Here is a 22,138-nt window from a genome sequence, read left to right as displayed (position 1 = left end):
ATACATCTGTGATATGTTCAGAGAATATAAACCCAGCAGAGCTCTTAGATCCAAGGACTCAGGTCACCTGGTCCAGTCCAGACTAAACATGGAGAAGCAGCATTTAGCTGTTATGCTGCAAACAAGTGGAACAAACTGCCAGTGGAGATTAAACTTTCACCGAATGTGGACATTTTTAAATCCAGGTTAAAAACATTTCTTTTCTCGTGTCTATGCATGAAATCTGCACGATATCTTTTAATTTATCTGGACTGTTACTTGTTTTTAAATTCATTTAAATTATTTTATTTGTTTCTCTTTATATTCTTTTATGTATTTTTAATGCTTCTTCCACTCCCTGCTGCAATGCTTTTATTTTATGTAAAGTACTTTGAATTGTTTTGTACATGAAATGTGCTATACAAATAAATTTGATTTGATTTATATTTTACCTGTTGATAACAGAGTACAAAATTGTTGAGACCTAAGCTGATAGTGTGAAGAGTCATCGGTGGACAATATAAACCATTCGCCGATCATTGTTCGTTATCATATTATAGTCAAATTGGATTGTTATTTAACAACCCTTTTACAGTCTTTATTGCTGTAATTTTAATGGTGTTTTTAATTTGGTCGAACACAGAAGTTACATCGCTTGATCTAAACAGCTAAGATAAATTTACTGATTAGAACCAGAGGTGAGATCGTTCCTGGTTGTATTCCAGACCCTAAATCTCGATTACAGTTTGTTTCTAGGTAATTGAACTCAAAAATTGATCCACATCTGATCAAAAACACTGATAGCCTATACTGAAAAGTTAAGCTGTGATACTTGTAAGACATTACTCCAAACAGCATAAAGGAGAGACCACACATGCACAAGATGAATATTTCAGTCATGTATTAAATTAATCACTTTCATTACTTTAACAAGCACAATTTACAGTCAGAAACAGGCTATGGTCCATTAGTGCCTTAGACAAGTAATTAATACATTAGTCACTTGTAAAACACAAGGGCAGGATTCTTCGAAAAACTGCTGTCAAGTCACCTCAAATTATCAAACAGAGCTGTACAAGAGATGGTGCTTTATGCTCCTCGTAACTTCAGAGGCATGAGGAAAGGTGTAGCACGTTTGTCTTTCATTTCAAAGATAAAGACTTGGGTATCCGCCACACATAGATCGTTAATGTTTGAGCTCTCTGCGGGACAAGGTCCTTAGCTAGTTTTGAAGATCCCAACAGAACAACGACCAGTCCTTTGACTGACCAAGGTAGAGACCAATATGAAGATTTTAAAATTGAGGGCTGCCATGTTAAATATCTCAGTATTTGTTTTTTGTTTTTTAAAGCCTACCATAGATTTTGTGCATTTTCAACCAGATTGACCTCCATCTGTCATATGCAATGAGTGCATTGATATCAAGCTTCTCTGCACTGAAGCTTGAACAGAAAATATTCCATCATGTCTTTTGAGTGAAGAGAAACCACTGAGGTCACAAATGACAATCACAACACACAAAATCCTGTAGCGTAGAAAAAAAAAACAGAAAAAACAAGAAAAAAAAAAACAAACACTGATAGATGGGCCACAGCAGAATACCCTGGACAAAACACACTTAAAGATGGAAGCATTTAAATATGCCACGGTAATGACTGAATCCAATAAATATAAATGCATTGAGGTGGACTGCAAAAAAAAAAAAAAAAAAAAAAAAGCAATAGGTTACATCAATGTCATTTCATTTCAACTATGCAGCAAGTGAGGGGGCCTGAAGTACAGAATCCACACAAGGCATTCATTTTTAAAACTATTACAGAAAAAAACAACCTAAAGATCATTTTTACTGAAACAGAAACTGAATTTGCACAACTGCTGACAGGTAATCGATAGAGTCCATTTGATTTGACTGATTAAATCTATTACACATTTTGAAAACTGAATCTAAGAAATAAACGTTCCCAAACATGTTTGGGGTGGTTAGGGGGGTGGGGGGGTGGGGTAGAAGGTCCCCGTCTCCAAAGAGTCATCCATTTTGTTGCATAATATCATTTGAGGTTGGGCTCGAGTCGTCCAAAATCTTTCAGGTCAATTTTAGACAAATGAGGTATCAAACAACCAACTGTTTCCCATTTCTGGAGGTAAAAAAGTCAAATTCTGGAAGGAAAAAAAACAAATAATAACAGGACACTGCATTTTCCAAGGTGGCTGGAATGTTAACCACGCTTAGCCTCTTGTCCCAAATACAACGCTGACCTCTCTTCTCACATGGTGAAAGCAGAGGAAAGGAAGATCTGTGCAATAAAAAACAGGACAGGGGCTGAGGGCAGTTCACCACTTGGTGATGGAGAAATTCTTCATGGCACTGTCCAGTGCCACACCAGCCTCCTGCATTTCGTACCTGAGGGCAACAAGTGTGACAATCAGTTTTCTCTAAAGGCCGTAGATTTGACTATTCCTCTGAGCGGTAGACTTGTCGTGTTAACTTACCAGTCAGAGGTGGAGATGGTGTAGTAGACCGGCAGCTGGCTGGAGGTGGAGAGACAATCGAACTCCTCAAGGCCGCAGGCCCCCATGTTGGAGAAGAGAAGCCAATCTCCCACACCGAGCTCGGGCAGCAAGCAGCGCTCCACCACCTGGTCCAGCTGGTCCAGTGAGGGACCCCACAGGCTGCTGGGATACACGGCCTCATCCGTACACAAGGCATGCTGCAGAGACAGGTAAAATAAAACAAGGGTGTTAAACATAGTCAAGTACACCACATAGTACAATACATCAACGTTCCACAAGAATGCAACAGGAAATGTTCAAAGGATATAGCATGGAAATAAAAACGCAATTTAGTCACATACAAATGCTGACATCATTTTATCTACGTATACCACAGAGGTAGTTAAAAGCTTATGTTGATAAACCAACCTCTTTCTTATATATATATATATATATAAAAGTAGTTATGTCAGTGACACGAGTCTCGACAAAGTGCCACACCACATCACTGGCTATCTTTGTTGGGGTTCAAGTTTTCCCAGAAGGTGTGTCACTTTTAGTCATTTCATGATTGCGAGGGCTATGAAGTGAAATTGGAATAAAATTTCCCCGCTAGTGTGAAGGGAGTAAACCTGACGAGGAGCAGGGCTGAATCTTTGTAAACTAGCATTAGCCCTGCAGCATCAGCCGTGGGAGCATTTCTTTCTTGTTCCAACTGTGTATGGAGAGAGTTGTGTTGTTGTTAGCTAGCTTAATACATTCTTAGCAGTCTGTCCAGAGACTCACAGAACTAAGTTCGCCTCATGTACTCTGTCTACTTGGTCGCATGACTTACAGAGAGCCAAAGCACTGCAACACTGAATTTCAACTAGGTCACGCAGATGATGCAAGTACTTGTTGCTAAGTACTGAAAACAAACACAGTTGCATGCTACAACAGGAGATGTCTTTTTGTTCACTTTGTTTGAGGAAATTCAAAAGAGATTCCTATGGCTTCAAGAAGAGAGGGAGGGAAAAAAACAAAAAACTAATTTTGAACGAGTGTCTCCAAACTTTTGACAGGGACTGTACACACAAAAACTGCCTGAAGAAACCAACATATACCGTTTGCCCTGTAAACCCTTAGTGGCCCCTACATAAAAATTTCCTGATTGCCTCACAAGCAAAAACTGTGGAAGAACATCAAATTTGAAGATTTCTTTTCATTTATTATTCTAACGGCTTTAGACACATTTAATTATAATATCATACAATATTTGTTTCTTCAATTGCCGCAACTAACCGTGTTATAATTTTCATACCGAATCAAACTTTAATAAACGTGAGGTAAAAATAAATGGAAATAAACCTGAAATAGATGCTGCACGAAAAGGGTTCTATAACTTTGCTTTGTATGAATAACCCAGAAACACTGTAGCGTCTTTATATGGGTCGAGGTGGATTTCTGAGCAGACTCTGATCCGGCTTTCTTAAACGCTCATAATGTATGACCCCCTTTCCCTATTCAACCTGAGCTGCTATCGCAGGCATCAGTCAGCCCAGGCAGGGGTTGGTTTTCTAAGGTGGAGGCCTACTGACCTTGTGCACTGACGGGGAGGCAATGGTGTTTCCGAGCAGCTTGCGGCTGAATGGGCCATAGACACCCTCGTTCATGTAGTACAGGAACTCTGTACCATCATTCTTCTCATCTGTGTGGATATAAATACAAATTCGGTAACCATGTCAGAAATATGGAACATAGTGTACAAACCACAGACTCACTGGTTGTGAATATGTTGAAAAAAAAAAAAAAAAAAGCTAGAATAACAATCAGAGAGATTTGAGTATCTTACCATGAGAGAGGGCGTCCCAGTGGTGGGTCACCACCTTCTTGCCAATTACATTGACAGCTAGGGTGAAAGCTGATGCCACGTAAAAGCTGCCCGGCTGGGCCAACACTTGCACACCCGACAGCTGGGGGAAGTAAGCATCCAGCAGTGGCCTGAGTGCAGATTCAACCTGCATACAGCGGGAGAGCAATCAGATGGTGTTTTCAGGGAAGTCAAACTAGGACAGGGACGTCGGATCTTCTACAATTACACTTGACTCCGTGTTGTGCTTCATAGCTTTGAGTTAAGTCTTCGCTTAACAAAGTTTTTGACTTTAGACGTTATTTAAAACAGAAACCACTCACCTGTTTGAGCTGAAACTCTGAGCCCGTAAATCCACCACCGATGTCCAAGATGTTCATGTTGAAACCCAAATCCACCTGAACAGACACAACAGTCACTTTTCTTTTACCATTAATGAAAAAAAAAAAAAAAAAAAAAAAAAAGCCGAAGAGATAGACACGAAAAACTGCCATGAGTTCAAATATTTTTTCAAGACATAACTCACCCCCATGTCAAACACACAACGGGCATCTGACAGTGCATGGGTATAGGCCTGCTGCAGGTCTTGGCAGGAGCTTGGGATGTGGAAGGTCGCTCCCACAACCTGGACACCCAGCTCCTTGGCTTTTTCCAGCAGGTGTCGACAGCTCTTCAAAGAAAAGCCAAAGGCCATGCTGGTCTCAGCTGCGTGTGCCTCAGTAGTCAACTGCAGCAGCAACCTACAAGAAATAATAAACAAACATAAGCCAGGCAACGCGTATCTTTTAAGTTTTTGACCTTTCCGAAAAACAAAAACAATTACGTCCTCAATAACAGTAATTACGATGCAGTGAGCCAGGGTTAAAACCTAAAAATATTGGCTTACTTACTTTGCATTGGGGTGCAGACGGGCTATCTTGGACAACTCTGCCTCATTTTCACACACAAGATGCTGGATGTTGTTCTTGGCAGCATGCTTGATGTGTGCCAGCTGCTTGAAAACACTTGATAGAATGATGCTTTCTGGTGGCACGCCATGCTCCAGAACCAGGCTCACCTCAGCCTGGGGGCAGGAGGACATGCACATTAAAAGAAAATTACGCAACTGAGTCTAAAAATCCCCATCCAAATGAACCAAGAGCCGCCATGTGAGTTACATAAGTTTAAAGGAAAATACTTATCAGCTGAGTAGTAATCAATTGAGTGATTGTGATGCAATTGCCCTAAAACAAGTGCTTTCATAAGCGGATGAAACACTATGCAGTATACATGAATGCATAAATAAAAGCTGCCTGAACTCAAAGCTCACCTTGCTGGCACAAACAAAGCCCAGGCCCAGGGAGGCCAACACCTCGATGACTGCAGGGCTGCTGTTGCACTTGACTGGAAAGTAGGGCTGCAACTGTGGCACTATGCTCTGCCAGCACGTATGTTGCCGCATCAGGGCACCGAGGTTGCCCACCGCAAACGCACTCTTCTCCACCTTTAAACACAAGAGGAGGTGGAAGCGTGCATTGAGACAAGAAGCTCAGAATGCATTCAAAACATTTCAGGGAAACTTATCTGAACTGACCAGAGCCTGTTCGCAGATGTGTCCATCAATGACATCTTCCAGAGTAACTCCTCCCTCCAGGAGTTCAATGATGTAGTTGGGTTTGTCAACGAGTCCTTTCATCTCAACAGTATTTCACAAAGCCGACGATCATAAAGAAAAGTTAAACAAGTCAAGGGGTCACGACTGAGCCAATGGGGTCCTGCCGGTATGCAACAAACTGAAAAGAAAGAAGAAGGACAAATGAATGATCATCAGTAACATCCTTTGAATTTCCACTAGGCACACATACAATTATATAGGTTTTCTTATTCCCAGATTTATCTTTGGAATTTTAGATTCAACAAAATTCTTAAAAAATACAAACAAATAAATAGTTTAGACTCTAAAAAATAGACACGCCTAAAATTGTACTCAAGACTACTACAGCTGATTATGTGAGTGAGCTTGTATCTTCCTGATAAAGGCAGACGTTTGACACTTACATGGACAAGTCAGGAGATGGACCTGTCCCGTTATCAGCTAGGATCCCAAGGTGGCTCAGCGTTGAAGTCAAAGTGCTCCCGGTAAAGAGCCGCCCCTAGGCCCTCTGGGTAGCGCTCATACACCTGTGCAGAGACGGGGGAGCCCTGAGGAAGAAGCACACACAACGTATAATATTAGATCCAAACAAAATTGAAAGCCTCTTAAAAAATAAAATGCATACAATGTAATTATCTTAATAAAAAAAATCTCATAAAAGGCAATGTTCTTGATGCCTGTAAGTCACTTTCATTGCAACTCATTCAGAAATGTATTTCTATGGAGACACATTAAGTATCAGTTACAAAATCCCACAGAAAAAAAGGATGTGTTAGATCACATCTAGAACCATTAATATGGTCTGTAGCTATTAATTTAATGAATGTATAACTAACGGGAAAGAGATCTTGCCTTTATTTACTCACGAGTGATAACCATCGCGTAACTATTAAATACATCACGCGCATGCGTTAAGAGTGAAAACAGAGCCCGACAACTTGACAAATTAGGCATTAATTCAATGCGTCACCAAAGACTAAAAACCCAACTAAACCACATACATGTCAGTACTGTTCATTTTATCACACAGAAACGAAGCTGTATTGGTCTCAAAAAGCGTCATTTGAAGAAAACACCGAGCAGGAAGAGCCGAGGCAACGAGAGCCGCTAACGTTAGGCTCATAGGCTGGCTGTCGAATGCCTGTCTATCAGGGACGGTTGTGTTAGCACTGTATTAAGAATATAAACCCAAAAACAAACCTAAACACACAAACAGTACACAAATAAACACGAGACTGAGATCGTTTTAAGGATCCTTAATACATTTAAATTCAAAATGGAGACAAGACAAAAACACAGAACTGAATGAATCGGTCTGTCATGTGCAGCAAGACGGAAGACAGACCAGCCCGCCATGTTACGTCCGCCTGCCGAATCCAAGGAACTCAATCGAAGTATTAAGCTGTACTTACGTGAGATAACGGCCAAAAGGATTTGGAAAATCGTCTTCTCTTTTTCGGCGGAATTTTTAAAGAGTAGTGGGCACAATAATAAAAGAAAGAAAGAGGACTGTTTTTGCCATATGTTTAGATGACAAGCGCGCGTCGGCTCTAGTCTGTGCTCTATCGGTTGGTGGGTGGAGAACTAGTGGAACAGAGCTGGAGAAGAGGAAAAGGTAATCAACGGCTCGTGGGCGGAGCCTTACTTTAAGTTACACCAATCAGCGCTCTGCATTTTTTTAGTACATACCAAATATGTATTTCCGAATATCGTACAGTCCGCAGTAGATCGCTCATGTTTATTTAGGTTACATAACCATAAAGTTTCCATAGATGGCCACACAGTAAATCAGCCCAAGACTACTATTGGCCTGTTTTTCTTGGGACAAGTTGATTCACAATTTCAGCTGCAACATTTTATATATAGAAGATGAACTGAAACCCTTGGTTTAACAAATGCATATCCTTTAATCATAATAGCTGAAACATTGTTAATCTTTACCTTGAAACCCAATGCTCTACTCGGGTTTATAATAAGTCCGTCATATTCAGTAGATAGTTCACCACGGATTTTAAAAAGCAATCAAGCTTAGTATGCATTTGCTGGTAGTAAATATTCCACAACTGATTTTCTCGTTATGAATACTGTGAAAGAATAATCCGCAATAAATCTGTAGGTGGCGTTGAAACTTTGCACCTCTGTTTTGAAGCCCTTTCGTTTTTTTTTGTCAAGATGTCTAATGTTCTGTTTTGTACCATCAAGACAGTTCAACAACTAACTGAGAAGTGAGAGTAACTCTATGAGGCCCATAATGTAAAAACTCGTTCAGCCTGTCTTTTAAAGCATTTAGACACTTTTCCAAGTGAGTTGAAAACTGTAAAATTATGTCACCGTTTGAAACCGCAGGCTCCCAGCAAGTATCTCTGTTGCAATAATAAAGATGTAAATATGAGTCATTCTCATGACTTTGAGCCCTGATTTTCTTCAGTATTCAAGGCAAGGCAAGGCAAGGCAATTTTATTTATAGAGCACAATTCATACACAGGGCAATTCAAAGTGCTTTACAGCTACATAAAATCACAAGAAGGCAATAAAACCATTAAAAAGGAATAAAAAAAATAAAAGAAAGAAATTAAAAAAGAAAGAAATTTAAAACCCATTAACATAATCATTAATTAATTAAAAAGTGAAGAGTGCAGATAAAATACTTTCAGGTGTCATATGCACAGCTAAATAGAACTGTTTTCAGCCTGGATTTAAACATTGTCAGAGTTGAGGCCTGTCTCACATCTTCTGGAAGACTGTTCCAGATTTTAGGAGCATAAAACTGAAACGCAGCCTCACCTTGTTTAGTCCTGACTCTGGGCACCAGCAGGAGACCCCTCCCTGAGGTTCTCAGAGCCCGAGTTGGTTCATATGGCTCTAACATGTCAGAGATGTACTTTGGCGCTTGACCGTGAAGAGACTTGTACACAAGCAGAGCTGTTTTAAAGTCTATTCTCTGAGCGACAGGAAGCCAGTGCAGAGACCTGAGCACTGGACTAATATGGTCGTATTTCCTGGTTCTAGTCAGGACTCGAGCAGCTGCGTTCTGGATGTACTGCAGCTGTCTTATAGCCCGTTTAGAGAGCCCAGTGAGCAGGCCGTTACAGTAGTCTAACCTGCTGGAGACAAACGCATGGATCAGTCTCTCTAAGTCTGGTTTAGACACTATTCCTTTGATTCTGGCAATGTTTTTTAGATGGTAAAAAGCTGCTGATGTTACAGATTTAATGTGGCTGTTAAAGTTCAGGTCTGAGTCCAATATTACCCCGAGATTTCTAACTTGATAGTTAGGTTTTAGAGAGAGAGTCTCAAGGTGACTGATAACACTTTCTCTTTGTTTCTGTGGGCCACAGACAATGATTTCAGTTTTGTCTGAGTTTAGCTGGAGGAAATTGTTTTGCATCCACACACTGATCTGTTCGATGCAGCGACACAGTGTATCTACAGGCCCGTGTTCTCCTGCCATCAGTGACACGTAGATCTGAGTGTCATCTGCATAATTGTGGTAGGACACATTATAGCTGCGTATTAGCTGGCCTAGTGGAAGCATGTACAGATTGAACAATACGGGTCCCAGGATTGACCCCTGGGGAACCCCACAGGTCATAGCCATTTGGTCTGACACACAGTTACCAATTTCAACAAAATATTTCCTGTACTCCAGATAGGACTTGAACCAGTTTAAAGCACGACCAGAGATTCCCACCCAGTCTTCTAACCTCTGTAATAAAATCGCATGGTCAACTGTGTCAAAGGCAGCACTCAGGTCCAGCAGAACTAAGACTGTGACTTTACTTGCATCTGTGTTCAGGCGGATGTCATTTGTCACCTTGATCAGAGCTGTCTCAGTGCTGAGGTGGGGCCTAAAGCCTGATTGGAAAGTATCAAAAGCATTGTTAGACAGGAGAAAGTCACTAAGCTGTTGGTATACAACTTTTTCTAGGACTTTGCCTAAGAATGGCAGATTTGATATGGGCCGGTAGTTGTTCAGTACTGTGGCATCAAGATTGCTCTTCTTTAGAAGAGGCTTAATGACAGCAGTTTTTAAGGCCTTTGGAAATGTTCCAGTCTGGAGTGAGATGTTGACTAGATGAGCAAGTTGTGGTAACAAACTGCTCAGCACAGACTTTAGGAATCTAGTGGGCAACTCATCAAGGCAGCACGTTGATGAACTCAGACTGCAGATGGTCTCTTCGACACTTTTGTCAGTAACAAGGCCTTGTTGGTACATAAGCACGGAAAGGGAAACGTTATGACAAATTCATTGTGACAAAAGCATTCTTATTGCAGTGATCTCCGACAATCAAAGTTCATTACAGTTGCAATATTCCAAACACCACACAGATCTTGTCGGCAGTGTAAAAATATACAAAATACGAATATTATTCCATCTTAGGAGTTGATCTTCTGATATTCAAAGTGAGCCAGCCTGTGTCTAAAGGAATGCGGTAGATTTAGAATCATGAGCTTACTGAATTTTTTTGGCTTTTAAAATCCACCTTGATGGAAAGGGAATAATTGAGCAAAATGTGTTTCATTAAGTTCAGCACTTAAAACTCACTGGTAAGACAAGCAGAAAATCTGCAGTCTCTTTAGTTCCATGATAGCACTCTACATCTGTGTGTTTGTGGCAGCCTTGTGGTTATTATCTATGTTTTATGACACTTGGAAGAGCGCTGCGTTAACAAAACACCCTGACCCAGACATTTCCGATTGTAAACAAGTTGAAGTTCTTTAATCAGAACCTTTTGAAGGCTTTGTAGTTGACTGGGCAAACTGACTTCACTTGACGCTTGGATTCATGCCGTAAAGTGATATACCGGTAAATTACCCTGAGGTACAGAAACTGTTACTCTCATGGGAAAATGCACGTCTTGTTTGTAAAAATGTTGTATTTTTGGGGTGCTTAGCATAGGCTGATACATCTATTTGGGAAACTTGGATATAAGATAAAGTACAGGCTTTGAAAATGACACGAGGGTCCACGAGAAAAGGGGAAAATTAAATTTTGTGCTTTAGTTGTGCTGAGTCTAATCAAATGCCCCCACTGTCCACTGAAAGGAAGGAAGTAAGGAAATTCAATATGCAGCCTTAAGTAACAGATATGAAGAAACAACAGCATAAACAATCAATTTCATTTACTTCCAACGTACCCACACATAGAAAATAATGAAGATTTTAATGGTGACAGCAGAGAGATGGAGTCTTCAGTCTTCATCCAGCATTAGCTCATTCAAAATATTCCACTTTGATATGTATAGCAGAAGATCAAATGACCAGAAATAACAGGACAAAAATAGGTAGATATTCCTGATGACCAACATTTCTAACTGCAAAATGTCTAGGGATTCCTCTGACTCACAAAAAGCCTTCTTCAAATCAGACTGACTTCACACGTTAGGGATTTAGATGTTTTTTTCTTCTAAATCATTGTTTTTACTTGATGATAGCACTCCTCTCATCATTGACAGTAGTTAATCATTTACACCTTAGCTCTTTCTACTAATATAAAGGGACACTCTTAAAAAATGTCTGTGTGCTTCACTGCCACCTAAAGGCAGTAACTGTAAGGTAAAGTAGTGGTTAGATCTAACCAGAAGAGGTCACTATAAAAATGTTTTAAAAAGCCACTGATTGGGCTTTGGAAACACTCCCATTGCTTTAGGTATGGATGATGCATCTGGCCAAACAAGAAATTGCACAGGGAAGTTTAGTCAACAATACCGATCTCAACAATTAGATTGAATCAATGTTGTGCTTCCTCGACATGTTTTCAATCTGACGTATAAAGTTAAATCCACCATTTTTTCATAGAAACCAGAACTGCTTTTAATTCGTATTTCTATTTCATGGGGTGGCAGGTATTCAGGCAAATATTTAGTCTGGTTGAATTTGCATTTAGCTTATTTCTCGTTATGTTTGTATGGGTTGACCATTTATCTATTCCAATTGTAATCTTAAAATGTGCAGACACAGAAAAAATTTAAATAAAAGCTGAATTTTCAATGTCTATCCTGAGAAATTTAGTTTGTTGAAAAACACGAGCTATTCTTAAATCTAAAGCCAGCTGTACCTTTCTAAAAGGTCGGTGCAGGGGAATGGTAACCTCTGTGTTGTATCACCTCATCTTTAACACTGCCGTGGAAGCATTTTACAAACAGACGAGACCAAGTAATGTTGTTTTCCAGTAGAATTTCTCAACAACTCGGGGACTCCTTTGTTGTATATTAAATTGAAAAATGTGTCAAATGTCAGACAGGCCAGTTTAGCACCAAACTCTTGTACTCCACAGTAATGTGGTTTGCGATATGTCAGAATGTGTTTTGGCATTAACTGCTGAAGTATGCAAAGGCCTCACTGAAACAGCAAGCTGGATGCACACTAACACACCCAATATTATCACAGATGCTGGCTTTCAAAGTTGCAGTGTGTACAGATACAGTCCCGTCTATTGGCTCAATGTTAAATATTCAAAAGACAGAAGACTTTGTACTCATGGGTTAGTGGATAACAAGGCAGATGGTTAATCTCTTTTTAGACTGGAGGACACAGCATATTAATCCCCATAAAGAATTAAAAAAATTCTGGATAGACCACAGGACAGTTTTTTGTTCTTTAACTCAGCCCGATTTTTAACGATTTCAGACCTACAAAAGATGTTTGAGTGTCCAAATGTTGTTTATATATGTTTGTTATATTTCCCTTGTAAAGTTTGAACTTGCATTTCTTTTTATGTACAGAATTTCCCCCTGATTCTCTGAATCTGTAAGCCTACAATATCTACTGTAGATTGGAGTTTTATGTTAATTCTTTAGTAATTGGAATCATTTCCAACACAGTTTTGCACACACTGGTAAACACCATCTTTGATTTATGGAGAACATGTCTTCTCTGCGGTCCGAAAAAAAGAACCGTGTTTCTCAGCTTTCAATACGCTATGTGAAGTTCTTTGTACTGTTTTCAGTTCGATAAAGTACAGTGAAACATGATATCATAATAGACGGCGCAGTGTTAGAACCACGTGACAGCAGCAGTGCGCAGGGAGCCTTTGCGCAGCCTCAGAACAGCTTCTCCGATCAGCTGACTGTGAGTGAGATGTTCAGTTGATGGACCACTGAGTCTAAAACCTGTTATTTCTGCTCACTGTATGGGGAGCTGCGCCTGTTTTATTGACTTGCACCTTGTGGACCAAACACTAAAGCCCGTAAACACACCGGTAAGTACAGAAATGCATCTATTATTGATGTCGTGACAGCGTGAGGCTGCGATGTTATTCAAGCTTGTCTCAACATCAAGCTAACATGAAGTCTATAAGCATTCATGAACTAGCTGTATTTGTATTTGGATATTCACCGATGACTTTTAGCCCCCTGACAATGATCCTCAAATCAAAGAATAACATTTCTAAGTCATGTGGCGGTCACGGTGTTTAATTAAACGGAGGATCTCTGTTTTCGCAGCCGTCCGCAGCATAAAACTGATCATATGACCGTCACTCAGCAGACGTGGAGACATGTCCGAGACTTGTTACAGTGTGTAAATCTGCGACCACGTAATAACTATTGGGAAATGTGAGGAAGTGCATGCACAAGACGCACAGTCGAAGTCAAAAGGAGAAGAAAGAGTTATAATGTGTAATATGAGTGATGTCGATATAACACAAGTGTGGACACGTGCGTCAAATGAAATGGTTTAATAACTCTCACACATACAGTATCTTAATGAAAAGTAACGATATGAAAATGTAAATATGCCCAATTTCATTAAAGTAGCGCCTTAAAAGCTTCATAATTAGGAATGGAAAAATAAAACTGAAACAACAAGAGATATACACTTGAGTTTCAGCCTCTTGACTAATTAGATTTGACCTTTAATGATCACTTGAAGAGGTGAATATTACAGGGCAGTTATTAAACCTGATACACAGATTTTTTTGTTGCCAATTTCAACAGCAACATACATGCATCATTATCAGGTGATGGTGTTTTGTTGCTTAACCAATCTTAATGTACCGAATCATGAAAAGCTGTAGGCTAGTTCTTGTTGAGACAAATGTGCAACAGTTCCTTTAACAGCTAGAACAATATAAGTGTAAAGTGTTGCAATGAAAGTCCAAGCACAGCAGTGACTGCAAATGATAAATGCTACATTTTTTTTTTTTTTTTTTGTCCGACAAAACAAAGTTCTTCATGATGACTGTAAATTTAAAAAAATCATAAAAAAATTGAATGAAAAGTTGTAGCAGAGGACTGGCGCATGTATGCTGTATAATTTTCATGCGCTCTAAATATGACATTTTATCATTGATATTTCCCATGTAATCCCCCATTAGTGACTTTCCCTAGGTCAGCGGTCAGGTGGAGAAACTTGCTGCCAGTAACCATGACAGAATTCTGGTTGATTTCTGCTCCGGGAGAGAAGACATGCCAGCAGACCTGGGACAAGCTGATGGTGGCCACTACACGCACCAACAACCTGTCCGCTAACAACAAGTTCAACATCCCTGACCTGAAGGTGATGATTCCTTACAGCTGCTGTAAGGAATGGGTGGGTCACTTGGTTCTATTCGACTAATTCGACTAATCTTGTGTGTCCTGCCTCCAACAGGTCGGAACACTGGACGTGTTGGTGGGTCTGTCGGATGAGCTGGCTAAACTGGACACTTTTGTGGAAAGGTAATAAAAAAAACCCATTGCTTTTTAGGTTTGTGCAGATGTTTGACAGTGCGAGATTCATTAGCCAAGTTTTAGTAAGATTTCAGTAGAACCCGACCATGTTTCTGTCCGTCCCATCTGCTGGTTTGTAACCCCACCTCTCATGCTGTGTTCAGCGTGGTGAAGAAGGTTGCTCAGTACATGGCGGATGTTCTGGAAGACAGCCGAGACAAAGTGCAGGAGAACCTGCTGGCCAATGGAGGTAATCATCGTCGTGTATTATCAAACTGATGGCCAAACGCTTTAGAGTAAAAAAGCTGAGCCATCAGTCGCTGTGCACCAAATCATTATGGCAAACAAAGTCTAATGTGATGATTGGTGATTGTAACGTTTATACGGTTTCTTCTTGCTGCAGTTGACCTGGTCACCTACATCACCAGATTTCAGTGGGATATGGCTAAATATCCCATCAAACAGTCACTGAAAAACATCTCTGAGATCGTCTCAAAGGTAACTTAAAAGAATCAGTTCGCCTGTATCACAATGTTTGGCTTTAGCCTCATACACTGCTTTGTTATTCATTACATATATATATATATATCATTGAGCAAAATGCTGCGTGTATTGGAGTTTTCACACTTCTATGATCCTCACTGCAGCAATATGTTTTCGTAATTAGATAGCATTCACATTGTTTTACTTGGTTTCTAGCAAGCGACTCAAATCGACAACGACCTGAAGGCCAGAGCTTCAGCTTACAACAATCTGAAAGGAAACCTGCAGAATCTGGAGAGGAAGAATGCGTGAGTAACAGTGAAAAACATGTCGTCCGTTGTTATTATGTCATTACGCTAAAAGAAACCATCAAAGTGATACTTAAATCACGGCATATTAAGCATAATAAAAAAGTCAATTTTTCTCTCGTATACGACCAAGGCAGTTTGTTTTGTTTCTGGTTAGCAACCGCTACTCAGTTTATTACAGCCATTTGCTGCACAGCCTATATCGGTGCCCTCTGACAATGCTGCACAGCCTACAGTAGTTTATTTACTCCAGAAAAGTGAAGGGAAATGTGGCTCATTTTCTGTTTTTTTTCGGCATTTCAAGGTATTGCTTCCAAGTGCTCTGACCTGTTAATGGGGACAAAGCTTTTCTCTCTTCAGCCGCCGGCTTCAGCAAGAGCAGATTCTCAAATAGAGAATTACAGTGATGAAATTTTAGCAAACAACAAATTGTTATTACAAAAAAAACAACAAAAAACTGCAATTAACGGTGTTGTTGTTCTCTTTCTGTTATTTTTCTCCTGTATTCGGCTTCAGATTAGTGATATTGGCCCTTTTAGCTGCGATATCATTGGCGCAAACCAACTAAACCTTCTCACAGTTATTAGGATTTCCTGTTTGATTAGGGTTGAGACTAAAATATGTTCAAACGGATGCCAGATAAAGTACATAGACCCTCTCAGAAAAGCACTGTAGTTTAATTCCAAAAAACACAGATGATTTTGCTGAATGTGGTAAATCATGTTCAGCTCAAATAACTGCTGTCGGTTGATTATGTGATATATGTGACAGGCCTAAACTAGTGTTGTCTGACACCTGTGCTTCATGTTACTGGTGTCACTGATTGTCTTTGCATACATTTATAAACTGATAGTGAACAACTTGTCAATTGTGGACATGATTATGGGTGAAATAAGGGAGGAGTTTTCTTTTCAGTTGAACTGCAACAGGCACGTACATCGTCTTAATGGAACCGTGTAGCGTGCAGAGCTGCCAGTGTCAAACTGTCTGCACTTTGAACATTTTGACACTAATTCTTGATGTCAAAATGTTCAGTATTTAATGCAAAACGTTTAGCTTTTTCTCCCTTTTCTTGCCAAACTGAACGGTGTGAACACGTGTCTTCCTTTCAGAGGGAGCTTGTTGACCAGGAGTCTGGCTGACATCGTGAAGAAAGAGGACTTTGTACTGGACTCAGAGTACCTGATTACAATGCTGGTGGTCGTCCCAAAGTAAGAACACCCACAACGTTAGTTGGCATCAGAAATCCTAACTCTTGTGATGTTTTTTAACATGTAACTTCCATTTGTAAAGCAATCTGATTTGATTTAATATTTTCCCCCTCACCAGGACGGGCTATGCTGACTGGCAGAAGACGTACGAAACGCTGGCAGAAATGGTTGTCCCGCGCTCCACTAAGTAAGCCCCCATTAGATGAGCACGTTAGAAATAAACAGATGATAGATGGAGTCTTTTCCTGGAGGATGCCCGGCGTGCAGAACCTGCTCATTTTCATGATATGAATGTTGCAAATCTATAAAGCACACAGTCTGAGGTGTAATTGCTTTGTGTTGACTTTCCTTTTCATCTCCTCACCCTCGTGTCCTCTCCACTTGGTTTAGCCCGGCGCTTGACTCTTGCAACGTTTCACAATTGACCCGCGAAAAGAAACAGAATCATATTAGAATAGAAAACTTCTGGAGGTTGACTTATGGAGAGCAATTGACCTTTTGGCAGCGTGAACAAGTGGTTTGAGACATTGTATTCAGGTTTCTGGGCAGACATGTCTGACTTGGTTTGTGGTAACCTAGCAACCAGTATTTTCAGAGCAGATGGACAACCGAACCCTACAATCCACAGCAGGATTCTTAGTGTTTTTTCTGATTTGAGGGGGGAGGACTTTCCTTTACTAATGAAATTCCTTGGTTGTTGTTTTTTAAGTAACATATGCGGTATATAGAAAACCGTCCGCTTGGAACCGCTTGTCTGATATTGGGTGGACTGACTGTACTGAGAAGCGTTGCTTAATGCAACATCACGTGTTGTATTTATCTTGATGTTCACTCATTGATATGATCTTAAGGATAATGAGAACAAACTGAGAAGTTTCACACTAATTCACGTTTATGTGGAAAGTGCCAGGTCAGATATTTTTGATGTGGCAATTGATTGTTAAAGCACTCTTTTGGTTTGTACTCATGCAGTAAGAGAAGCGTTTGTTGGTGGGAAACCAGTGAAGGGTTTTTCTTTTGTTTTAGAGTTGCATTAAAAACCTCCGATCTTAAAACCAGTTGGATTTACGTCGCCATCTGGTTGCAAACTTTCTCGGCAGCACTGGCCAGTCAGGGAATGGGAAAAAGTCTGAATTGCTGAATTACAACTTCCTGCACAAAATAGATGCTTTTCACACCCAGTTGAGACAGAAAATTGTGGTGTAAGTTTGTCTTCATACTACCAGTAGCGTCTTCTTATAGGGACTCTGCCGCATTCTTAGACATAACAATGTAGCTCCGGGGGATTTTATGATGTTTTCATCCCTTGAAACACTTCTGCTTATTGCAATTTGAATGTAATAAATCAGTTACCTGGAATGATAATTTGCCTTTTGTTACATAATTGGCATCCTCTGATTTTTTTTTTTTGTGAGTTCTGTACGTGTTATTTGTTCCATTTGACTCATTTTCTCTCCAAAAATTGGACACCAAAGGTTCTTTTCTTCTTTTCTTTCATAGTTTACGGTTTGATTTTGATTATGTGTGGACATTTATTTAGCTACTTTAAAACACGTTTTGTCTAAAATAGATTGAGTATATTGCCGACAGAGCTAAGAACAGGTCTAATTAGGCAAACAAAGACAATATTGGTGTCTCATTTGTTATCACTCTTCAGTTGCTGCGTTTCGTCAGATTCAGACAGATGCAACAACAACATGACATCTACATTGTGTATTGAGCCATTGACCCCCTTTCTTTCTAAATGATTGACAATGGCTATGAAAAAAAAAAAAAACATATATAGGCTAACACGAATCATCAACATAAACTTCTTACCCATGCAGCAACATAATTTCCCTGCTTGCAACAAGCAGAGCCAAACGGTTCAGTCTGATGTTTATGCTTTTCTTAGTTTATCCCCTGCCTGAATCTTCCAGACATACTATGTGAATCTAGCTTTGAGGCTTCGCTGACGCCTTGTGTTTTCTTCCCAGGGTGCTGTTTGAAGACAACGACAGCGGTCTGTTCAGTGTTACTCTCTTCAGGAAGGCTGTGGATGACTTCAAGCACAAGGCCAGAGAAAACAAGTAAATCATTCTGATTCAGCTGATCGTAAGCTGTTTAGAGAGTGCTCCTCTAAGGCTTATTAGAGGAAGAGGTTTTTGAATTTCATTTCAAATGTTGCACTTGAACTATGCTTGAGCTGTAGCTATTTGACGACCGTGTGTCAGTTTTTGTTTTTCCAGTGGATGATAATTATAAGTCCTTTGTGAATCTATCCGCTGTTGTTCGATAGACATCAGTATTGTCAGTTGAAGTAGGCCGCTGCTATATAATACGACTAATTTTGTTGACTATCGACAGTCCCCTCAAATTAGCACAACAGAGGGGTCTCACCATGTGTGTCATATTGAGAGTATTTACAGGAAGTGTGTAGTAGGTGCTTGAGTGCTCTCCTACACATATGTGTGTGTTTACTGTCCATTGATTGCCAGCTCTCTGTGCTGTGTCCTGGCTCAGGTTTACAGTGCGTGACTTCCAGTACAACGAGGAGGAGATGAAGGCAGACAAAGAAGAGATGACACGTTTGTCCACAGACAAGAAGAAACAGTTTGTAAGACTGCTTTTTTTCCTCACAAACAGGGACCACGTATGGAAGCAAAACATCAACTCGCAACAAATATGCCAGAATCTGACATAAAGTAGATGTCTTTTAGTACTTAATACCTGTTTTTTATTTGATATGAAATAGATGCTATTGTCTCCAACAAATAAACAAACGGCCAATGCCGCATCATAACCTTTTCATTTCAAACTGAGTAGAATTTTATCTTTGTTTACAACTCATGAAACGCTGTTGCTGTCGACCTAGGGGCCTTTGGTCCGATGGCTGAAGGTGAATTTCAGTGAGGCCTTCATCGCGTGGATTCACATAAAAGCTCTGCGTGTGTTTGTTGAATCAGTGTTGAGGTGAGACCCGATGAAGATGTAGCAGTGTGGACCCTTTAATGTCAGATAATCTTACTCGGGAAAAGTGACCTCAATTTATGGGACCTCTTGCGTTCCACAGATACGGGCTGCCAGTCAACTTCCAGGCCATGCTGCTTCAGCCCAACAAGAAGAACATGAAGAAACTCAGAGAGGTGCTGTCCGACCTGTACAAACACCTGGACAGCAGTGCAGCGATTATTGACGTGAGTTACATGAACGACCTTGTGTTATTTGATGAGAGGAATGATCACACTGTCATATATTTATGGCACAAATATCTATAAAAAACACTTAATGCAGTCTAGTAAAACACCATCACTCAGTATTACGTGAGCTAAAACACGATGATTTAATAACAACTGGCACTTTACACCAAAGGCCACATTCCTACATTGCATTTTTATCTCCTCGGCCTATACATTGAACACATCTCTCTACCCTACACACTGATCAGCACAATGAGGACATCTGTGGAGTTCAGTATCCCACTGAAGAACACTGGAGAAGCTAGGGTTTGGATCAGAGATCCTCAGACGAGTAAACCAGTTCAACAACAGACCATCGAATAGCATTAGACAGTAAAGCTGTACCTAATGAAGTTGGCAGATAAGTAATCCTTTTTCCAGTCCACCTGCTCCAGGTGTTATATGCACATTAAAAAACGGCCATTAGCAGATGCCACCACACCCACAGATATGGACAAAAGTGCTCCTTCTCCACGTCCTGGGCTAAGTCCCAGTTTCCGCCCTAAGGTGTAAACACTAAACCCTCACACACTTGACTGATGTCATAACTGTGAGTTTGTGTGGGCTTTAAATGGTGATAAAAGGAACGTTTGAAAATAGAATAATGAAAGCTACAACTTTCATGACTTTTTATTAAGCACTCTCTTGTTGGGACATTTATACATTTAGCATTTTTACCAATTAATCTAATTAAACTACCAAAAGTAAGGAGAGTCGTGAACATAAATATTATGCAGACATTTGACTGAAAACACAAACAAAAGACACTCTTTAACCATGTACAAGCCTAAATAATCTGGATTAGTCACATTTTATCACTGATTGGAGGGGATAATCCACTCCACTTTTCCTTCTAGTAGATTCTTTGGATAATCTGAGGCATAGGTATGAAAGTGATTGCAATTTGTATGGCCCAACAAGTCCAAGTTTTATGCAAAGCCAGACCACTGATGGTTCAGGCTTCATCGCGTCTGCAGAAACAGAGAATTCAAACGCTAATTTGGTTAAACCTCTCTGTTGATTTCTATGAGGCATGAGGTTTGTTCAGGACATGCTAAAAACAAGACTTCTGAGTAAAAACTGTGTCTGCTTCCAGGCTTCCATGGACATCCCAGGTTTGAACTTGAGCCAGCAGGAGTACTACCCCTATGTTTACTACAAGATCGACTGCAATCTGCTGGACTTCAAAGTTTAAAAGCTTTGCTGTCATGCTGTAGTGTTAATGTGCGACATGTTCACATTCACAGGCTTTAATTTATTTCAACCCATTCTTCCTCTTTTTCACCCGTTTCCATTTTTTTTATACATTTTCTGGTACATTCCCGAGTCTACACCGATTAAGTTGTTAGGGAGAGTGCTGAATGGCAGCTCTTTGCAAGATTACGCAACATTTTTGAGGGATACCTCTCATCAGTTATGACCCATACTTGAATATGGGCCTTGTTTTTTTTTTTTGTTATTTCTTGTTCGTACCACGGTATATGTGAACAGCTTTCCAGGTTCCTCCCATCAGTAATGTTGACATTCCCTCGTCTCATTAAACGACATTCAGACTGCTGTCTTTTTACAGGCACTTCCCTCCTCATCCTACTTTAATCAAACTAACATGACAGGAAGGGAGAAAAATAAATGTGTGTTGAATATAGTATTTATTTTGAGACTCTAAAAATCAGTGAAAATGATTTTGTTTGTTCAGGTTTTGAACGTGATGTGTTTTTAGCACCATGTAAGGAACGCCTGTTTACAAGTAGATGTCGACCAATGTTTCCTTCGTCAAGCTGTAATCCTGTGAAACACCGAAACTGGTCATTTTACTGTACAAAGAAGCAATATGTGTGCAGATCATGCTCTTATGATTTCTATATGAGTAACGCTGTTTGAGAAACATCACTATATATGTATGTGCAAATACTGTATTGTTGGTATGAATGAAAATTGAAACATCTATTTAAAATAAATGTGAAGAAATTCCTAAACTGTACGTGAAAGGTGCTTTGTTTTTTGTTATGTTTAGCTGCAGAATAAAGTTTGTTGAGCGTCTCAGGTCGATGCAACATCATACTCACTGTCCCAGACCCAGCTAGGGCCTTTCTGTGTGGAGTTTGCATGTTGTCTCCAGGTACTCCACATTCCTCCCACCATCCAAACACATGCATGTTAGGTTAATTGGTGTCTCAGTGAGTGTGACCATGTGTGTGGTCATTTATCTCATTTGTCTCTGTGTGGCCCTGTGATGTACTGGTGTACCCTCTTGCCCAATAGCAGCTGGGATAGGCTCCAGCCCCCCCATAACCCTACAGTTGGATTTAGCGGGCA

At 40.2% G+C, this 22,138-nt stretch overlaps 2 protein-coding genes across 3 annotated transcripts; one reads left to right on the top strand and one right to left on the bottom strand.

The window, feature by feature from the left end:
* Positions 1-865: 865 nt before the first annotated feature.
* On the bottom strand, positions 866-7,539 carry azin1b (antizyme inhibitor 1b). Its single transcript, XM_075449597.1, has 11 exons — positions 7,364-7,539; positions 6,356-6,499; positions 5,892-6,090; positions 5,628-5,801; positions 5,209-5,381; positions 4,845-5,058; positions 4,642-4,716; positions 4,301-4,466; positions 4,047-4,156; positions 2,470-2,687; positions 866-2,380 (listed from the first exon to the last, which is right to left on the bottom strand). Exons 3-11 carry the CDS (start codon positions 5,991-5,993, stop codon positions 2,311-2,313), a joined length of 1,302 nt encoding a protein of 433 aa, XP_075305712.1. The 5' UTR covers positions 5,994-6,090; positions 6,356-6,499; positions 7,364-7,539; the 3' UTR covers positions 866-2,310.
* Positions 7,540-12,999: 5,460 nt separating this feature from the next.
* atp6v1c1b (ATPase H+ transporting V1 subunit C1b) lies at positions 13,000-21,798 on the top strand. 2 transcript variants are annotated; one of them, XM_075449996.1, is made up of 13 exons: positions 13,000-13,152; positions 14,282-14,450; positions 14,544-14,611; positions 14,767-14,852; positions 15,006-15,100; positions 15,302-15,393; positions 16,506-16,604; positions 16,723-16,791; positions 18,581-18,673; positions 19,107-19,200; positions 19,459-19,556; positions 19,657-19,780; positions 20,919-21,798. In XM_075449996.1, exons 2-13 carry the CDS (start codon positions 14,319-14,321, stop codon positions 21,015-21,017), a joined length of 1,149 nt encoding a protein of 382 aa, XP_075306111.1. In that variant the 5' UTR covers positions 13,000-13,152; positions 14,282-14,318; the 3' UTR covers positions 21,018-21,798. The 2 variants fall into 2 exon arrangements, with proteins under 2 accessions (XP_075306111.1, XP_075306110.1); XM_075449995.1 differs by having other exon boundaries at positions 14,269-14,450.
* The last annotated feature ends 340 nt before the right edge of the window (positions 21,799-22,138 follow it).

Source organism: Odontesthes bonariensis, chromosome 18, assembly GCF_027942865.1.
Source record: "Odontesthes bonariensis isolate fOdoBon6 chromosome 18, fOdoBon6.hap1, whole genome shotgun sequence".
Taxonomy (NCBI): Eukaryota; Metazoa; Chordata; class Actinopteri; order Atheriniformes; family Atherinopsidae; genus Odontesthes; species Odontesthes bonariensis.
The sequence above is the reverse complement of the archived record's forward strand: the minus strand, read 5'-3'. Positions and strand labels throughout refer to the sequence as shown.

Bases quoted from the DNA above. Each gene is read 5' to 3' on its own strand.
- azin1b (XM_075449597.1), bottom strand. From the start codon at position 5,993: ATGAAAGGACTCGTTGACAAACCCAACTACATCATTGAACTCCTGGAG. The intron at 5,802-5,891 runs GTCAGTTCAGAT...TTGTGTTTAAAG, and splicing joins ACATCTGCGAACAGGCTCTG to GTGGAGAAGAGTGCGTTTGC. The intron at 4,717-4,844 runs GTGAGTTATGTC...GTGTCTGTTCAG, and splicing joins GTTGTGTGTTTGACATGGGG to GTGGATTTGGGTTTCAACAT.
- atp6v1c1b (XM_075449996.1), top strand. From the start codon at position 14,319: ATGACAGAATTCTGGTTGATTTCTGCTCCGGGAGAGAAGACATGCCAG. The intron at 14,451-14,543 runs GTGATGATTCCT...TGCCTCCAACAG, and splicing joins TCAACATCCCTGACCTGAAG to GTCGGAACACTGGACGTGTT. The intron at 14,853-15,005 runs GTAATCATCGTC...TTCTTGCTGCAG, and splicing joins GAACCTGCTGGCCAATGGAG to TTGACCTGGTCACCTACATC.